General features: G+C 63.6%; 1 protein-coding gene across 6 annotated transcripts in view; it reads left to right on the plus strand.

Moving 5' to 3' along the window:
• The first annotated feature begins 675 nt into the window (after nt 1–675).
• LDB3 (LIM domain binding 3) overlaps nt 676–12,273 on the plus strand; it is a 58,231-nt gene continuing 46,633 nt past the window's right edge. For 3 of the 6 annotated variants that reach the window (XM_005871128.2, XM_014543637.1, XM_014543640.1), the window contains exons 1-5: nt 676–764; nt 854–969; nt 9,355–9,506; nt 9,938–10,013; nt 11,234–11,562. In XM_005871128.2, the coding sequence (XP_005871190.1) occupies nt 877–969; nt 9,355–9,506; nt 9,938–10,013; nt 11,234–11,562 (650 nt within the window). In that variant the 5' untranslated portion in view covers nt 676–764; nt 854–876. The remainder of the gene's footprint in view (nt 765–853; nt 970–9,354; nt 9,507–9,937; nt 10,014–11,233; nt 11,563–12,273) is intronic. The other 3 variants (XM_014543638.1, XM_014543639.1, XM_014543641.1) reach the window with 1 other exon arrangement.

A 12,273-nucleotide genomic window follows, 5' to 3' on the forward strand; every position in this document is an offset into this window, starting at 1 on the left:
GTGTTTTTTTTTTCTTTTTTTTAAAAAAGGGGGGGGGGGGGGGGGGGGGGGGGAGAAAGAGAAAAACATCAATTGTCTATCTCCCACATGTGCCCTGACCAACTGGGGCCAGTGGTTGAACCTATAACCCAGACACGTGCCCTTGACCAGGAGTCAAACCCGAGACTCTTTGGTGCGGGCTGACACTCTAAGCACTGAGCCACGCAGGCCAGCATGACGATCGCTGCTGGGCCTGCACCACCTCGGGCCAGTTACGGGTCTCCGGAACTGAGGCTCCGCGCAGGCCAGCGGGAGGCTCACCTGCCCTGAGGGCCACCAGGGCTCCATGCCACACAAGGTACAGCCTTTCACCAGAGAGCACAGGGCAGCGTAACCAGAGTCCCAATGCCCTGCCCAAGGGGCTCAGCTATCGTCTTCTGGGCCAGGGGTGGTGCAGCCGGGGAGAAAGCGTGCGTCCTGCTCTCCAGGTAGAGGGAGCAAGGAAGGGAGAGAGGGAGGCGAGAGCATTGTCACTGACCTGGCCAGTCCCCGTCCTGCCCCCGGGGTGCTGGGTGCTGGACACCCCTCCCCAGGGGCTATATTAGCCGTATGAGTCACGGTGGACTGCTTCGGAGGCCTGGACGGGCGGGCACAGTGTAGGGTTACAGTCCATTTATGGGCGCAGCAGAGGGCAGATATCAGTGTCGATGGCATTTGTTCCCAGCTATTCTTAGGAGCCTCTCAGAAGCGCCACACAGCCCAGCCAACAGCCAGGGGCAGAGCAGGCACGGCTGGGGTCGGGGTTGGGGATCGGGGCAGAGGCCTGGGCTGGGAGGGTGCGCGAGGGCCTCTCACTCCACTCCTCCGTCCACAGAGGCTGCCGCTGTCTGCACCAGCATGTCTTACAGCGTGACCCTGGCGGGGCCTGGGCCCTGGGGCTTCCGTCTGCAAGGGGGCAAGGACTTCAACATGCCGCTCACCATCTCCCGGGTGAGTGCGCTGCCGCGGCCTGGTGCCGCAGGGGTTGGCATGTTCAGAGAACGGTGTGTCTGTCCATCTGTCCGTCTTCCTCAAGGCTCTTGAAAATCAGAGCACACCCCACCCGCAGTTGGGGGCTGGGATTGGCGCCAACTGAATGTTGCCGGCCATAGCCCCCTGGTCTCTGCCGCAGCTGTTTGCCTGCCAAACTGGCCGGCCTGCGAAATGTGGAATGTAATGGGCAAGCTGAGGGTGCTTTAAGCCAAGAAGGGCTGGCAGACAAGGGAAGGGAGGGCAGCCCTTCCTCGGCAGGGTGGGCTCAGGGTGCCCCCAGGCCGGGAGTGTCTCCCTGGAAGTGGGCTTTGGGGAGAGAGCACCCACAGGGTGGAGCGGGCAGGTAACGGGGGCGGATAGGTAGATGGGCCGACTGCCCACCTCGCTGTCAGGGCTCAGGGCTGGATTTGGCTGGTTACTGGGCTCCAGCACCCACTCTGTCTCAGACCCAAGATAACAGTCCCCTCCAGGGAACTGGCACTGGCTGGCCTCCTGAGGTTGGGCTTCCTCCCTCACCTGCCTAAGCCCCTGCCCATTCACCAGGGCTGCTCACCTGCCTGTCTCACATCTTATTCCCATGCTCGCCGCCCGCTAGGGAAAATGTGCCGGGTCTGCCTGCGATCAGGAACGGCACTGCCCGACAGGGAAAATGACCCTGTCCTGCCGGGTCTGCCTGCGATCAGGAACGGCACTGCCCGAGGGCAGGTCACAGACTGCTGACTGTGGGGGCGCTGACACCCAGCGAGAGGAGCAGCTAGATCTGCTGAGAGAACCTTGTCTTAACCACTGCCGAGTCCCCAGGACCCACACCAGGGCCTAGAGCATAGATGCTCAGGCAACATTTGTCAAGCAAAGGGACTCTGCGAGTCTTGCAGAGCTGGGGCTGAAGGCCCTGGGGCCCGGGGTGGACTGTGAGGTATGTGAGGCATAGAGCAGCCCCCAGCAGTCCTGGTGTGGGCACGAGGGGGCCGGCGGAGGCCCCGGGCTGTCATGGGAGGGTGGTGGGTGGGCAGGAGTGTCTGGTTGCTGCCCACCTGGAAGATAGCTTTTTCTCGGGACGGGGAAGCACCGAGGTGGGCAGCTGGGGAAGGCCTGACAGCTGCTTGGCAGGGTGGTGGGAAGCCAACACCCCCATTGGAGGAGGAGTCCTTGTTGTGGAACTTGACGTGGGCCCTTGGAGGGACCCCAAGGAAAGCCCCTCAGGGTGCTAGGGAGGCTGCATTTCTTGGGGGTGGGGTGCTGGCCCGGGAAACGACCTTAGCCTCCCTCGTCCTGGAGAACTGGCTCATTCCAATTTGAGCCCGCACCCTCCAGACTACGGGCCGGGAGCCGGGGGCCATACTCAGAAGACAGCCAGGGCTTGCACACCCTGCCTCAGGGTGTGGTGACACGGGCCTCTGAGCCCAGGACACCCTGCACGTTCCCACCCCATGGCTGCAGTCTCCTCCCTGTCCACTCTCACTCTCATAGGTCCCCTGGCCACCCCACCTGGGACTGAGCCCAACTCTGCCCAGCCCCAGCCCCACCATCCTCAAGGCCTCCTTCTGGGGCTCCCTGCCCCATCCCTGGGGTGGAGATCAGCCTCCTGGCTCAGTGACGCCAGCATGGCCATGACCTCACCAGGGGCTATGTGCCGCCTGGCCTGGCCAGCGGGGCTGGATGCAGCACAGAGGCCTGAAGCGGGGCAGGAGGAAGCATGTCCTCGCTGAAGGCACCAGGTGTATTGGGATGTGCTGGAGCCATGACTAGGGGGACTTTTTAGAATAGAACCCGCAGCCCAGACAAGGCATCAGGGCAGGGCACATGGCCTCCCTGCTTCCTACAGGGGCACCCCCCAAGTTACCAAGGCCATGGAGCAAGCTGGACGGGGCACTGGGCCTCCCCTGGGCTTGGAGTCTCTTGGTCTGCTGCTCTGGTGGCTGCTGATCCCCAGACTGGGGTGCCCCAGGCTCCGTGTTGCAGGCCTGCCCGAGCCCCCAGCCCTGCCCTCCCCCCAGTGCTGTGGTTTTGCCTGCTGGGCTTCTCCAGGCCCTTCTGCACCAGGAACTTCTCCCCCACGGGGGTGCAGGGCCACTCCAGCTGCAGTTCACTTCCCACAGGGACCAGTGGGTGCTTGGGGACTGGGGGCATATTGCAGATGGGGGTTCCCGGAGGCAGGGCCTGCCCCTTCTCAACAGGGGCCTCCCTCACGACCACCTGCGCTGAATCCAGAGCGGGTGGTCAGCCAGGCAGGGCCAGAGCCAAGCAAACAGGCTTGAATTTGCACAGGAGCTCCTGTGGCGATCCCTTCCCCCCTCCGGCTGGGGCTGGTAGAGGAGCACTGAGTGGGGCCAGGCACCTGTCAGCTGTAGCTCCTCCTGTGAGAAGGCTGCCGCCTGCCACCTGCAGGCTGGTGGGAGCTCAACCCACCCCATCCTGCCCACAGGCCCCTCAGCATCTCCCCTGGGACAGCAGCAGCCTGTCTGGCCTCCTTTCTGTGGGTCTCAGCCTGAGGAGCCATAGAGAAGGGGGTTCAGAAAGGAGACTCAGAGGGTGGAGGGAAGGGCCTTATTTATCCGGGACAGGTGCTGGGCCTGCAACTGGAGCTGCCCTCTCCCCGCCTTCCCCACACCAGCCAGTTCTCCAGGAAGTGGGGGAGGGGTGGGAGTAGCAACAAAGGCCCGCCCCACCTGTGCCAGCCTGTGCCAGCCCCACCGGCCACTGGGCCAGAGTCTGGGCCTGCTCTGGGCCTTGCCCCTGGGTGCACGCTGGGTCCTCCCCTTAATGGGAGAGGCGTGTGCTGTTGTCCGGCTCTGCTCCTCCCAGCTTGTCACCTTGGAGAGGTGGGTTCACCTTGTAAAAGGAAGACAGTGCCTTTGTGAGATGCTATGGAACCAACGGGCACTTGTGGAGTCCTTGGCACCTGCTGTCCCTGGGCACTAGTTGTGAGAATGGCGGGGAGGGGGCCTCAGCCTGGGCGGGGCAGGCCAGGGGACCGGCCCTGAGGACCAGCTCCCTGGCAGTTTTCAGCTCCAGTATTTGTCAGACTCTGCCAGCTACAATGGGGACCCAGAGGACAGAGGGTCCCCAGGGAGGGGAAGGCCAAGACTATTCTGGGGCAACTGTGCCGGCAATTCCTGGAATCCAGAGCTGCTGGAGCTGCTTCTTGGGCAGCGCCTCAAAGTGCTGACAGGCCGAGCTGTTTATAGCCTTTAAGGTCAGGCAAGCCTCCGAGGCGCCCCCACCCAGGGGCAAACTGGAGAGCCCACAGGCCCACCACGGGAATGCGTCTTAGCGGCCCTCCCTGGCAGACCTCCCTGCCCTGTGACACCCAAAGGAACTGGGCATGAGGCTGGCTGGGGTCCTAGGGACCAGAACCTCCAAGGCCCTGGGCCGACTTCATGGACCGCCCCAGGCTCCAGGGGGGCGGCAGCAAGCGTGAGGAGGCCCCTGGGCCCTGCTGGGCGGCCCTCCAGGCTGGGAGAGCTCTGCCCCTCTCTACACAGGCCCCTCCCGTCCAGGGCAGAGTCTATCGTTGCAAAGGCCCCTAGGACCACGCCTCCCCTCTCCCCAGGAACCGTCTTAAGAGGCTTGGAGGGACTTTGCTGTGTCCCAGTACTCTGCGGGCCTGCCGGGCGGGATGGGCCCCCGGGAGCATTCTGCAGGTGACCTCCCGGACACAGACGGAGCTGTGGGCCTGGACTGGAGGAGGAGAGCTCTCGAGAGACCCTCGGAGGGCCAGGGAAGGGGATGGTGTGGTCAGCTGGAGAGGAACCAGGGACCCCTGGCTTTGGGCACAGGGAGGTCGTTGTCCTGTGTGGAGTGTAGGGGCCAGAGCCAGATGGCTGGTGTGAGCCGCTGGGAGGTGGCAGAGGCAGGGCCTGCTGTCCCTTCTTGAGGAAGCCTGAGGTAAGGAGGGAGGGGAACGCGGCAGGAGGCGCTGGAGCAGGTCAGACAGCGGGGAGAGACTTTATCTTTAGACTTTTCTTAGAGCAGTTTCAGGTTCACAGCAAAATTGAGGGGAAGGTACAGAGATTTTCCGTCATCCCCCTCCCCGCGCCCCTGCATATGCACAGCCTCCCATTGTCAGCCTCTCCCACCGGACTGGTGCAGTTGTTACAGCTGATGAGCCTCCATGGACACATCATCATCACCGGTTCATTAGGGCTCACTCCTGTTGTTATACAGTCTGTGGTTTTGGACAAATGTTCGATGACATGCGTTTACCATCCAGCGTATAGTGTTTTCCCTGCCCTAGAACCCTCTGTGCAAGGAGACGCTTTTGAAGCTTAGATAAGACTCTGCCTTGCTTATTGGCCAGGCTGGGGTTGGAAGTGGGGCCATGGGGAGACAGAAGTTCCAGTAGGAGGGTGGGGGATGGAGCAAGGCCCCAGGGGAGTCCAGATGGGACTCTGCGCGTGGCAGGCAGTAATCTAATCGCACAATGTTAGATGCACTTAGGGCTCCACGGAAATCCCCGGGGATGGGCCGCCGGGAAGGGTGGGGAGGAGATGCTGGAAGCGACACCAGCCCAGCATCCACCGGCTGCCCTTCCCCCGCCCCGCACCCTTCCCATCACCCTGACGTGGACAAATCTGGAGGGGGAGGCAGGCAGGGCCTGTCTGGTTTTGAGCACAGGGAGAGATGGCTGGGGACTTCCTCGGGGAGCCCAGCTGCCCTCGAGCTGCCAGTGGCCTGGGAACTGGGGAGCCAGTGGCATGGGTGCCCCTGAGCCCCACCGGCTCCTTGCTTCCCCGGCAGCCTGGACAGAGCATCTCTCCCCGGCGGGTGTGAGGCCCTCCAGGGGCGGCATGTGGCTGAGGCTGCTCAGCCAGGGAAGCCCTGTGCACCCCACTCTGCCGGCTCTGGCTCTCGTTCAGGAGCCAGGGATGCAGCCTCCCAGCCCCGCCCCGCTGGCTCCTCCAGGGGGAGGAGCTGGGGCAGCACTTGGCTCCTCAGTTGGGAGCTTCCTTGAAACTCCCTCAGCTCTGTGCCCTCCTTACACAATTCCGTTAACAGTGCAATGCTCGCCGTCCTGGGACCAGGGTGTCCTTCTCTCCACACGCACAGGGCATGGGGCTGGCACTGCAACCTCAGGTCTGGCTCAGACCAAAGTCCATGCTCGTCCCTTCACTTCCTCCCCATGGGCTCCTGCAGGTGGTGGGGCCACAGCTGCTCGCTGGCATCGTTAGCCCTGTGCCCCTCGGGGCCCCTGAGGACCTGGCTCAGCAGGTGGAAGGACTCCTGGTGGCAATGTTGGCCCCAAGCACTTTGAGCCCATCTGCGGGAACCTGTGAGCCGAGACGCAGGCCTGGAGCTCTGCCAGGACTGGTTCCCAGCTGGTGACGGGAGAGGCGGAAAGTGCAGTGGGATGAAGCAACAATTACAAAGAGCCCTTCAAATGCTTAAGAGGAGAAAAACTAAAGAAAAGAAAACCCCCAAGGATTTAGCTGCTTTGGGCCCTTCCTGGGGTGAGGAAAGCAGAGAGGGATAGAGTCCAACAAGAGACCCCGGTGTGTCTTATGCCTGGAGCGCACCCTGCACAGCGCTGGGCTCCGGGCAAGAGCGCAGGGTGCCCCACCCTTCTGTGGGCCCACCTCTCCTGCGGTGGGAGGGATGTGATGACCCTTGGGCCCAGCTGGAGATCCCAGCCTGCACCCCGCCTCTCCGCGGAAAGCTGGCAGAACTGAAGAGCACGCCCTGCAGGAGGGTGGCAGCCAGGGTCCTGGATCTGCTCGGTGGCCAAAGGCCAGGCAGCTGAGCCAGGATGGGCAGACACAGGTGCAGGGAGAGAGGCGCCAGGGGCAGAGGAGCCTGGTCCTGACCAGGCCTCAGGGAGGCCGAGCTCTACCCTGGGAACAAGGACCACCCATGGGTACCTGAGGCTGCCGAGAGCAAGGCAGGGCCTGGCAAGGGGAAGTTTGGTGTGAGCCAGCCCGTGCCCAGAGGGGCTCCAAGCGCAGGACATTCCAGATTCCCCACCCCCACCCCCACCCGCTTCCTGAGCTGATCTGGCCCAGCGGCTCTTGGATGTCATTCTGGTGTCCTTGCTCACGCTGTCATCCACCATGCTCTGGACGTGGCTCTGGGCCTGGCACTCATCACTTCTGTAGGCAGAGGCCTGCCCTGCTGTCTGGGGTCTGTGTGGACAGCGCCCCCTCACCTGGGAGCTCCCTGCCACAGGGTGATGGGCCTTCTCTGTGGTTCCTTAGAAGCATCTGGGGAGCCCTGGTGTGGGGGCGTGGGCTGGGGGGCCCTGCGGGCAGTCCACGGGAGGGCAGTGGCCTGCTCACTTCATCCCGATGGGAGCCCCGGGGCTGTGCTTTCTCTGAAGCGCTTCTGGCGAAGCTGGCCTGGTGGATGGAGGGAGGGACCGGCACGTGGAGCAGCAAGTTGAGTGAAATGTCACCGTCGATTAGAGCCTTGGTGGTGGGTATTTGGGTGTTCAGAGTAAATCTGTTCCACTTTTGTAGACAATGTCTATATAAGACGCTGGGAGAGCACAGGCCGGAGAAGCCCGGAGGAGGGAGCGGCTCCTGCCTCAGGAGTCCCTTCTCAGCCTGCGGTGTTTTGTTTTCCTTTGCTGTTGCTTTTGGGCCCTGTTTGGCGCCTGTGTTGGTGGAGGCTCCTGGGTCTGGGTCGGCAGGAGGGTGGTGTGCAGTGTGAGAGGCGGGCCAAGCGGTAGCTAGAAGTCCTGGGGAGCAGGCTGGACTGCAGGCCCACCGCCGACCGCGTCCCGGGTTCGTTTCTCTCCCGTCCTCATGGTCTCAGCAGACCCAGGGCGGGAGGCTGCTCTGGGCAGAGGTGGCTGGTGCAAGCAGGTGGCACTCTTGCTGTGGTCACGGGGTCATCCGCTGATTCGGGCCGCCCTGCCGAGCACACCTGGGCACAGGCTGGCGGGCAGTGGCCTCAGGGCTCTGGCTTAGGGGAGAGTCCTGCCGGGCCAAAGCCCTGTCAGGCTTGACACCCAAGGACAGGCGACTGTCCCCGGGTCCTCTCTGGCTCCTTCTAAGATGGTCCCGAGACCTTGGCCAGCATGGGAGCCGGCCTCGTCCCTGGGGCCCAGCCAGGACGGTGGGGCCATGTGCCCAGAGAACCAGGAAGGCTGGCTGGTGGGCAGTTGGGGCAAAGCCAGGTTCCTCTTCCCAGCGCCACTCGGGGTGGGGCCTGCCTGGCCTTCCACATGTCGCAGTCACTCCAGCGACGCACAGCGCCACCTGGCGTCTCCGGTGGGGCAGCCTCAGGCGTGTCATCAGGCATCTTTAGAGGTGGGGCTTCATCACATTCCCGGAATGTCCCCGCAGCGGCCACCAAACTATTTCAGGTGACGTCACGAGGCCTCCAGAGTCTCCCGTGATGTCCCTGCTGGCAGGGTCTCCACAGCCCCAGGCGCTGTGGCGGGAGCCAGGTGTGTAGAGTGGGGCACTGCCCATGATGTCAGTGGGGTCGGAGCCAGAGTCCCACGTAATGTTCCTGGGGTGTGGCCTTCCTGGCATTGTGTGGGGTGCTCCAGGTGGCGCAGGCCTGGCATTCTGTGATGGGGGGCAGGAGGCAGACTCTAACATTCTGTGTTGTCATTAGGGTGCAGGGTTAGGGAACTGGCCCCCACAAGCACACCTCCCCTTCGGGCAGGATGAAGCCAGCCTCAGAGCACCAAACCCTGCCCCGTGTGCCAGCCTGCTCACCCGGCAGGGTTGACAGCGCCCAGCCTGCCAGGCTCCCTTGCATGGCAGCTCTAGGCACTCACACGAGGATGCTCTGTGAGGGGCATTCATCCTACCTGTGACCTGGCAGCATCTCTGTGGTGGTGCTGAGCCTCCGCTCCTGCCTATCGCCTCCCTCGGGAGCCTGGGAGGTGCTTCGTGGGTTCTCAGGTGCAGGTGGTACAGTGAGCAAACTGGTGTAGCAAGAGCCCGTGTAGCCCAGCGGCCCGGCACAGGGAAAGTTCGTTTCTCACTCATGCAGCCTCCAGTGCAGCGCGCCGGGGCCGTTCTCCTCCAAGTGCGGCCCCAGGGCTCAGGACTCTTCTGCTAGTAGCTCAGCTGTCCTCTGGGTCCTCTGCATGCAGTCAGCCGGCGAGAAGAGAGAGTGCAGGGTGCAGGGTACGAGACCGACTGCTGGGGACAGGCTGGGGGGGCGTGCACCACCTCCCTCCACATCCACCAGCCACACACAGACACAGGCACTAGGAGACGCGGCGGCTGTGTGCCAGCAGGAGGGATCGGCTGGGGATCCGCGGTGCCAGCCACAGTATAAGACAAAATGGCAGGCCTCTACCCGTGACTCCAGGTGACGCTTCCCCGAAGCCTGACCCAACCTCAGGCCCACCCTCCTGATGCTCATCCCCCACCTGCGCCCTCTCAGATCACACCAGGCAGCAAGGCGGCACAGTCCCAGCTCAGCCAGGGCGACCTCGTGGTAGCCATCGACGGCGTGAACACAGACACCATGACCCACCTGGAGGCCCAGAACAAGATCAAGTCCGCCAGCTACAACCTGAGCCTCACCCTGCAGAAGTAGGTGGAGCCCTCCAGACGGGGAGGCTGGGGGTGGGCCCAGCCCTGTGCCCAAGGCCTCGCAGGGCAGCTGGGTCAGAGGAGGACCAGGCCCAAGTCATCGTCAAGCTCCTCCACGTCTGCTTCACTAGACAGACGAGGCTGGGAGGGTGGGTCTGGTGCTGCCAGGTGTGGGCCGTCAGGCCTGGAAGCCAGGCCTCCCCTGCTTTCTCTCCTCCAGGCAGCCCCCCAAGGCCCCAGCAGAGGCCTGTGGCTGCCCAGTGCCCAAGACCATGCTTTTCCACCCTGGTTAGATGAGCGATTTCCTGGAGCCACCTGCCTGCGCGGTGGGCAGCGGGTCTCGGGCTCTCTGCCCGGCCTCCATGGCTCTCCGCGGAGCTCCTGGCCCAGGCGTGACTGTCTTCACGTGGCCTCATTTCTGGTTTCTCCAGGTCGAAGCGACCCATTCCCATCTCCACGGCAGCGCCCCCGATCCAGTCTCCTCTGCCAGTGATCCCCCACCAGAAGGTAGGTGCTGACTTGGTGGCCGACTCCACTCCGAGACGCGGCTCCTGGGGTGCAGTCCCATGGCAAGGGGTCAGTCCTGCCCCACCACTGCCCGCCGTCGCTGACCCTGGGAAGGGGGCCGGCCCGGGGAGGGGAGCGCCTGCCTGGGTGCCACCTGCCAGGGCCTCATGGCTAGGCCCACATGCCAGCAGCTTAGGCCGCGTCCTCACAGCAGGGGGCACAGTGTCCAGGGCTCTGACCCTCCCTTCCTGAGGCCGGGGACAGGGGACTGTGGCAGGAGAGCTGGAGGCCCAGCTTGAGCGGGCATCCTGGAGGAGCCCCTGGGTGTGGAGGGGCCTGCTGGCTCCCGGGTTTTCTCCTCCGATCTAGGCTTTCTTCCTCCGATTTCCATTCCTCCTCCCAACTGCACAGCCATAGAGCCCAGCCCCAAATGCTGGTGGTGACCAGGACGCAGGAGAGAGGGTGGAGCCCTGGCCACAGACCTGGCTCTGTGCCCCAGGCTCCTCCCCAGCTTCCTCTAAGCAGCTCAGCCCTGTGGGCCCCAGGCCTGGGAGTCCACCCCACCACCCTCCCTGCGTGACCTTACACTGAGCCCTGTTTCTTCAGTGAGGCGGAGTGGGCCCGGGACAGGATGAGGGGAGAGGAAGAGGCTGACGGGCTTGGAGGGTGGCAGATTGGGAAATAGGCAGCGGCTGCTTAGGGGAAGTTGCAGAGGTGAGCCCAAGGGGCCAAATGCCAGCCCCTACTTCCTCGGTTTCCCCTCCTGCACCTCCACTCTGCCTGCCCACTGCCAGCTGGGGCCCCTCACTGGCCATGTGGGGGCATCACCGAGTGGGGTCAGAAGAACAGGAGGCTGGGCTGCGCCCACCAGGGGCCCTTACTCAGGAGAAGGAGAAACAGACATGGAGTGGAGTTGGGTGCCCCCCACCCACCCACAGTCCCTTGCTCCAGCCTCCTCTAGCCCCGCAGGCAGCTGGGCTTGGCTTGGCTTGGCTTTCTGTCCAGGGGGTGCCAGCCCTGGGCCAGGAGCTTCGTGCCCCCTGCTCTTCCTGACAAACGCCCCCTTCCAGGTGCGCTGTCCGGCCCCCTGAGCCCAGAGCAGCAGCTGCGCCGCGGCCCGGCACTAACCCTCTGTTTCAGGTCCACACAGAAGCACTGGATGCGTGTGGCCTCTCACTGCTCTCTTCTCTCTCCCCTGCATGGCGGCTACCCTGTGCCAGGACCCTGCTCTGGACACCAACCCCGAGGTGCGGGCCGGCCCGGGCACGGAGGTCAGGCAGACCTTTAGCGCCTCCTTCTCCCAGACCTCCGCCTTCTCCTCCCACATGGAGGCCTCTGACCCTGGTCCTCCTCAGGGCAGCCCGGGGGCCAAGACCAGCTCGGAGGGAGCCCTGCACTCGCTCAGCCCGAAAGTGCCCCAGGGCTCGAGCCAGCCCAGGCAGTATAACAACCCCATTGGCCTGTACTCGGCGGAGACGCTGAGGGAGATGGCTCAGCTGTATCAGATGAGCCTCCGAGGAAAGGCCTCAGGTGCTGGACTCCCAGGAGGGTAGGTAATGGGCACAGCTCTCCAAGGTGGTCTGGGGCCACCTGGGTCCTCAGTGCTCAGTAGAGCCTGGTCAGGTGATCAGAGTGAGGAGCTGGCCTCCATCGCCAGCCCCAACCCCAGGAGGGCCCGCAGGCTGAGAGTGGGAGCAGCTGCTGCTGGCGTCGGCTTGGGCCACGCTCATTGCTTTGCACAACTGCCTGGGGGACGGGTTGGATTTGCAGAGGGAAAAACAGACTTGGGGAGGGTTAAGTCAAAGTCCAGCTGTCCCGCAACTAAATGGCCGAGCTGGGCTCGAATGCAAGAGACTTTGACACCCAAAACTGTCACACACACACACACACACACACACACACACACACACCCAGGAGAGGACAAAGCCTGCTGCCCCCAGGAGCTCCGGGGCAGGGGACAGGCTCATCCTCACCCTTTCAGGAGCCTGGAGGCAGGGGCAAGGAGGAATTAGAGAGGTGGGAAGGCAGCTCTCTAAGGCTAACAGTCTGGGAAGGCTGCCTGGAGGGGGAAGTATCTCACCTGGGTTCAGAGAGACTTGGCAGCGGTGTGAAGGGGGTGGGCTTGCAGTACTGACCCTGCTGGGGTGGGGCCGCAAGGAAGCAGGACCCCAAGGAGAAGGGGGCTGTGCATAATAGCAGCCCACCCTGCCTGCTGAGGTCTGGCTGGTAGGACCCTGTGAGCACAGGAATTAAAAACCCA

Source organism: Myotis brandtii, unplaced genomic scaffold (genome assembly GCF_000412655.1).
Source record: "Myotis brandtii unplaced genomic scaffold, ASM41265v1 scaffold33, whole genome shotgun sequence".
Taxonomy (NCBI): Eukaryota; Metazoa; Chordata; class Mammalia; order Chiroptera; family Vespertilionidae; genus Myotis; species Myotis brandtii.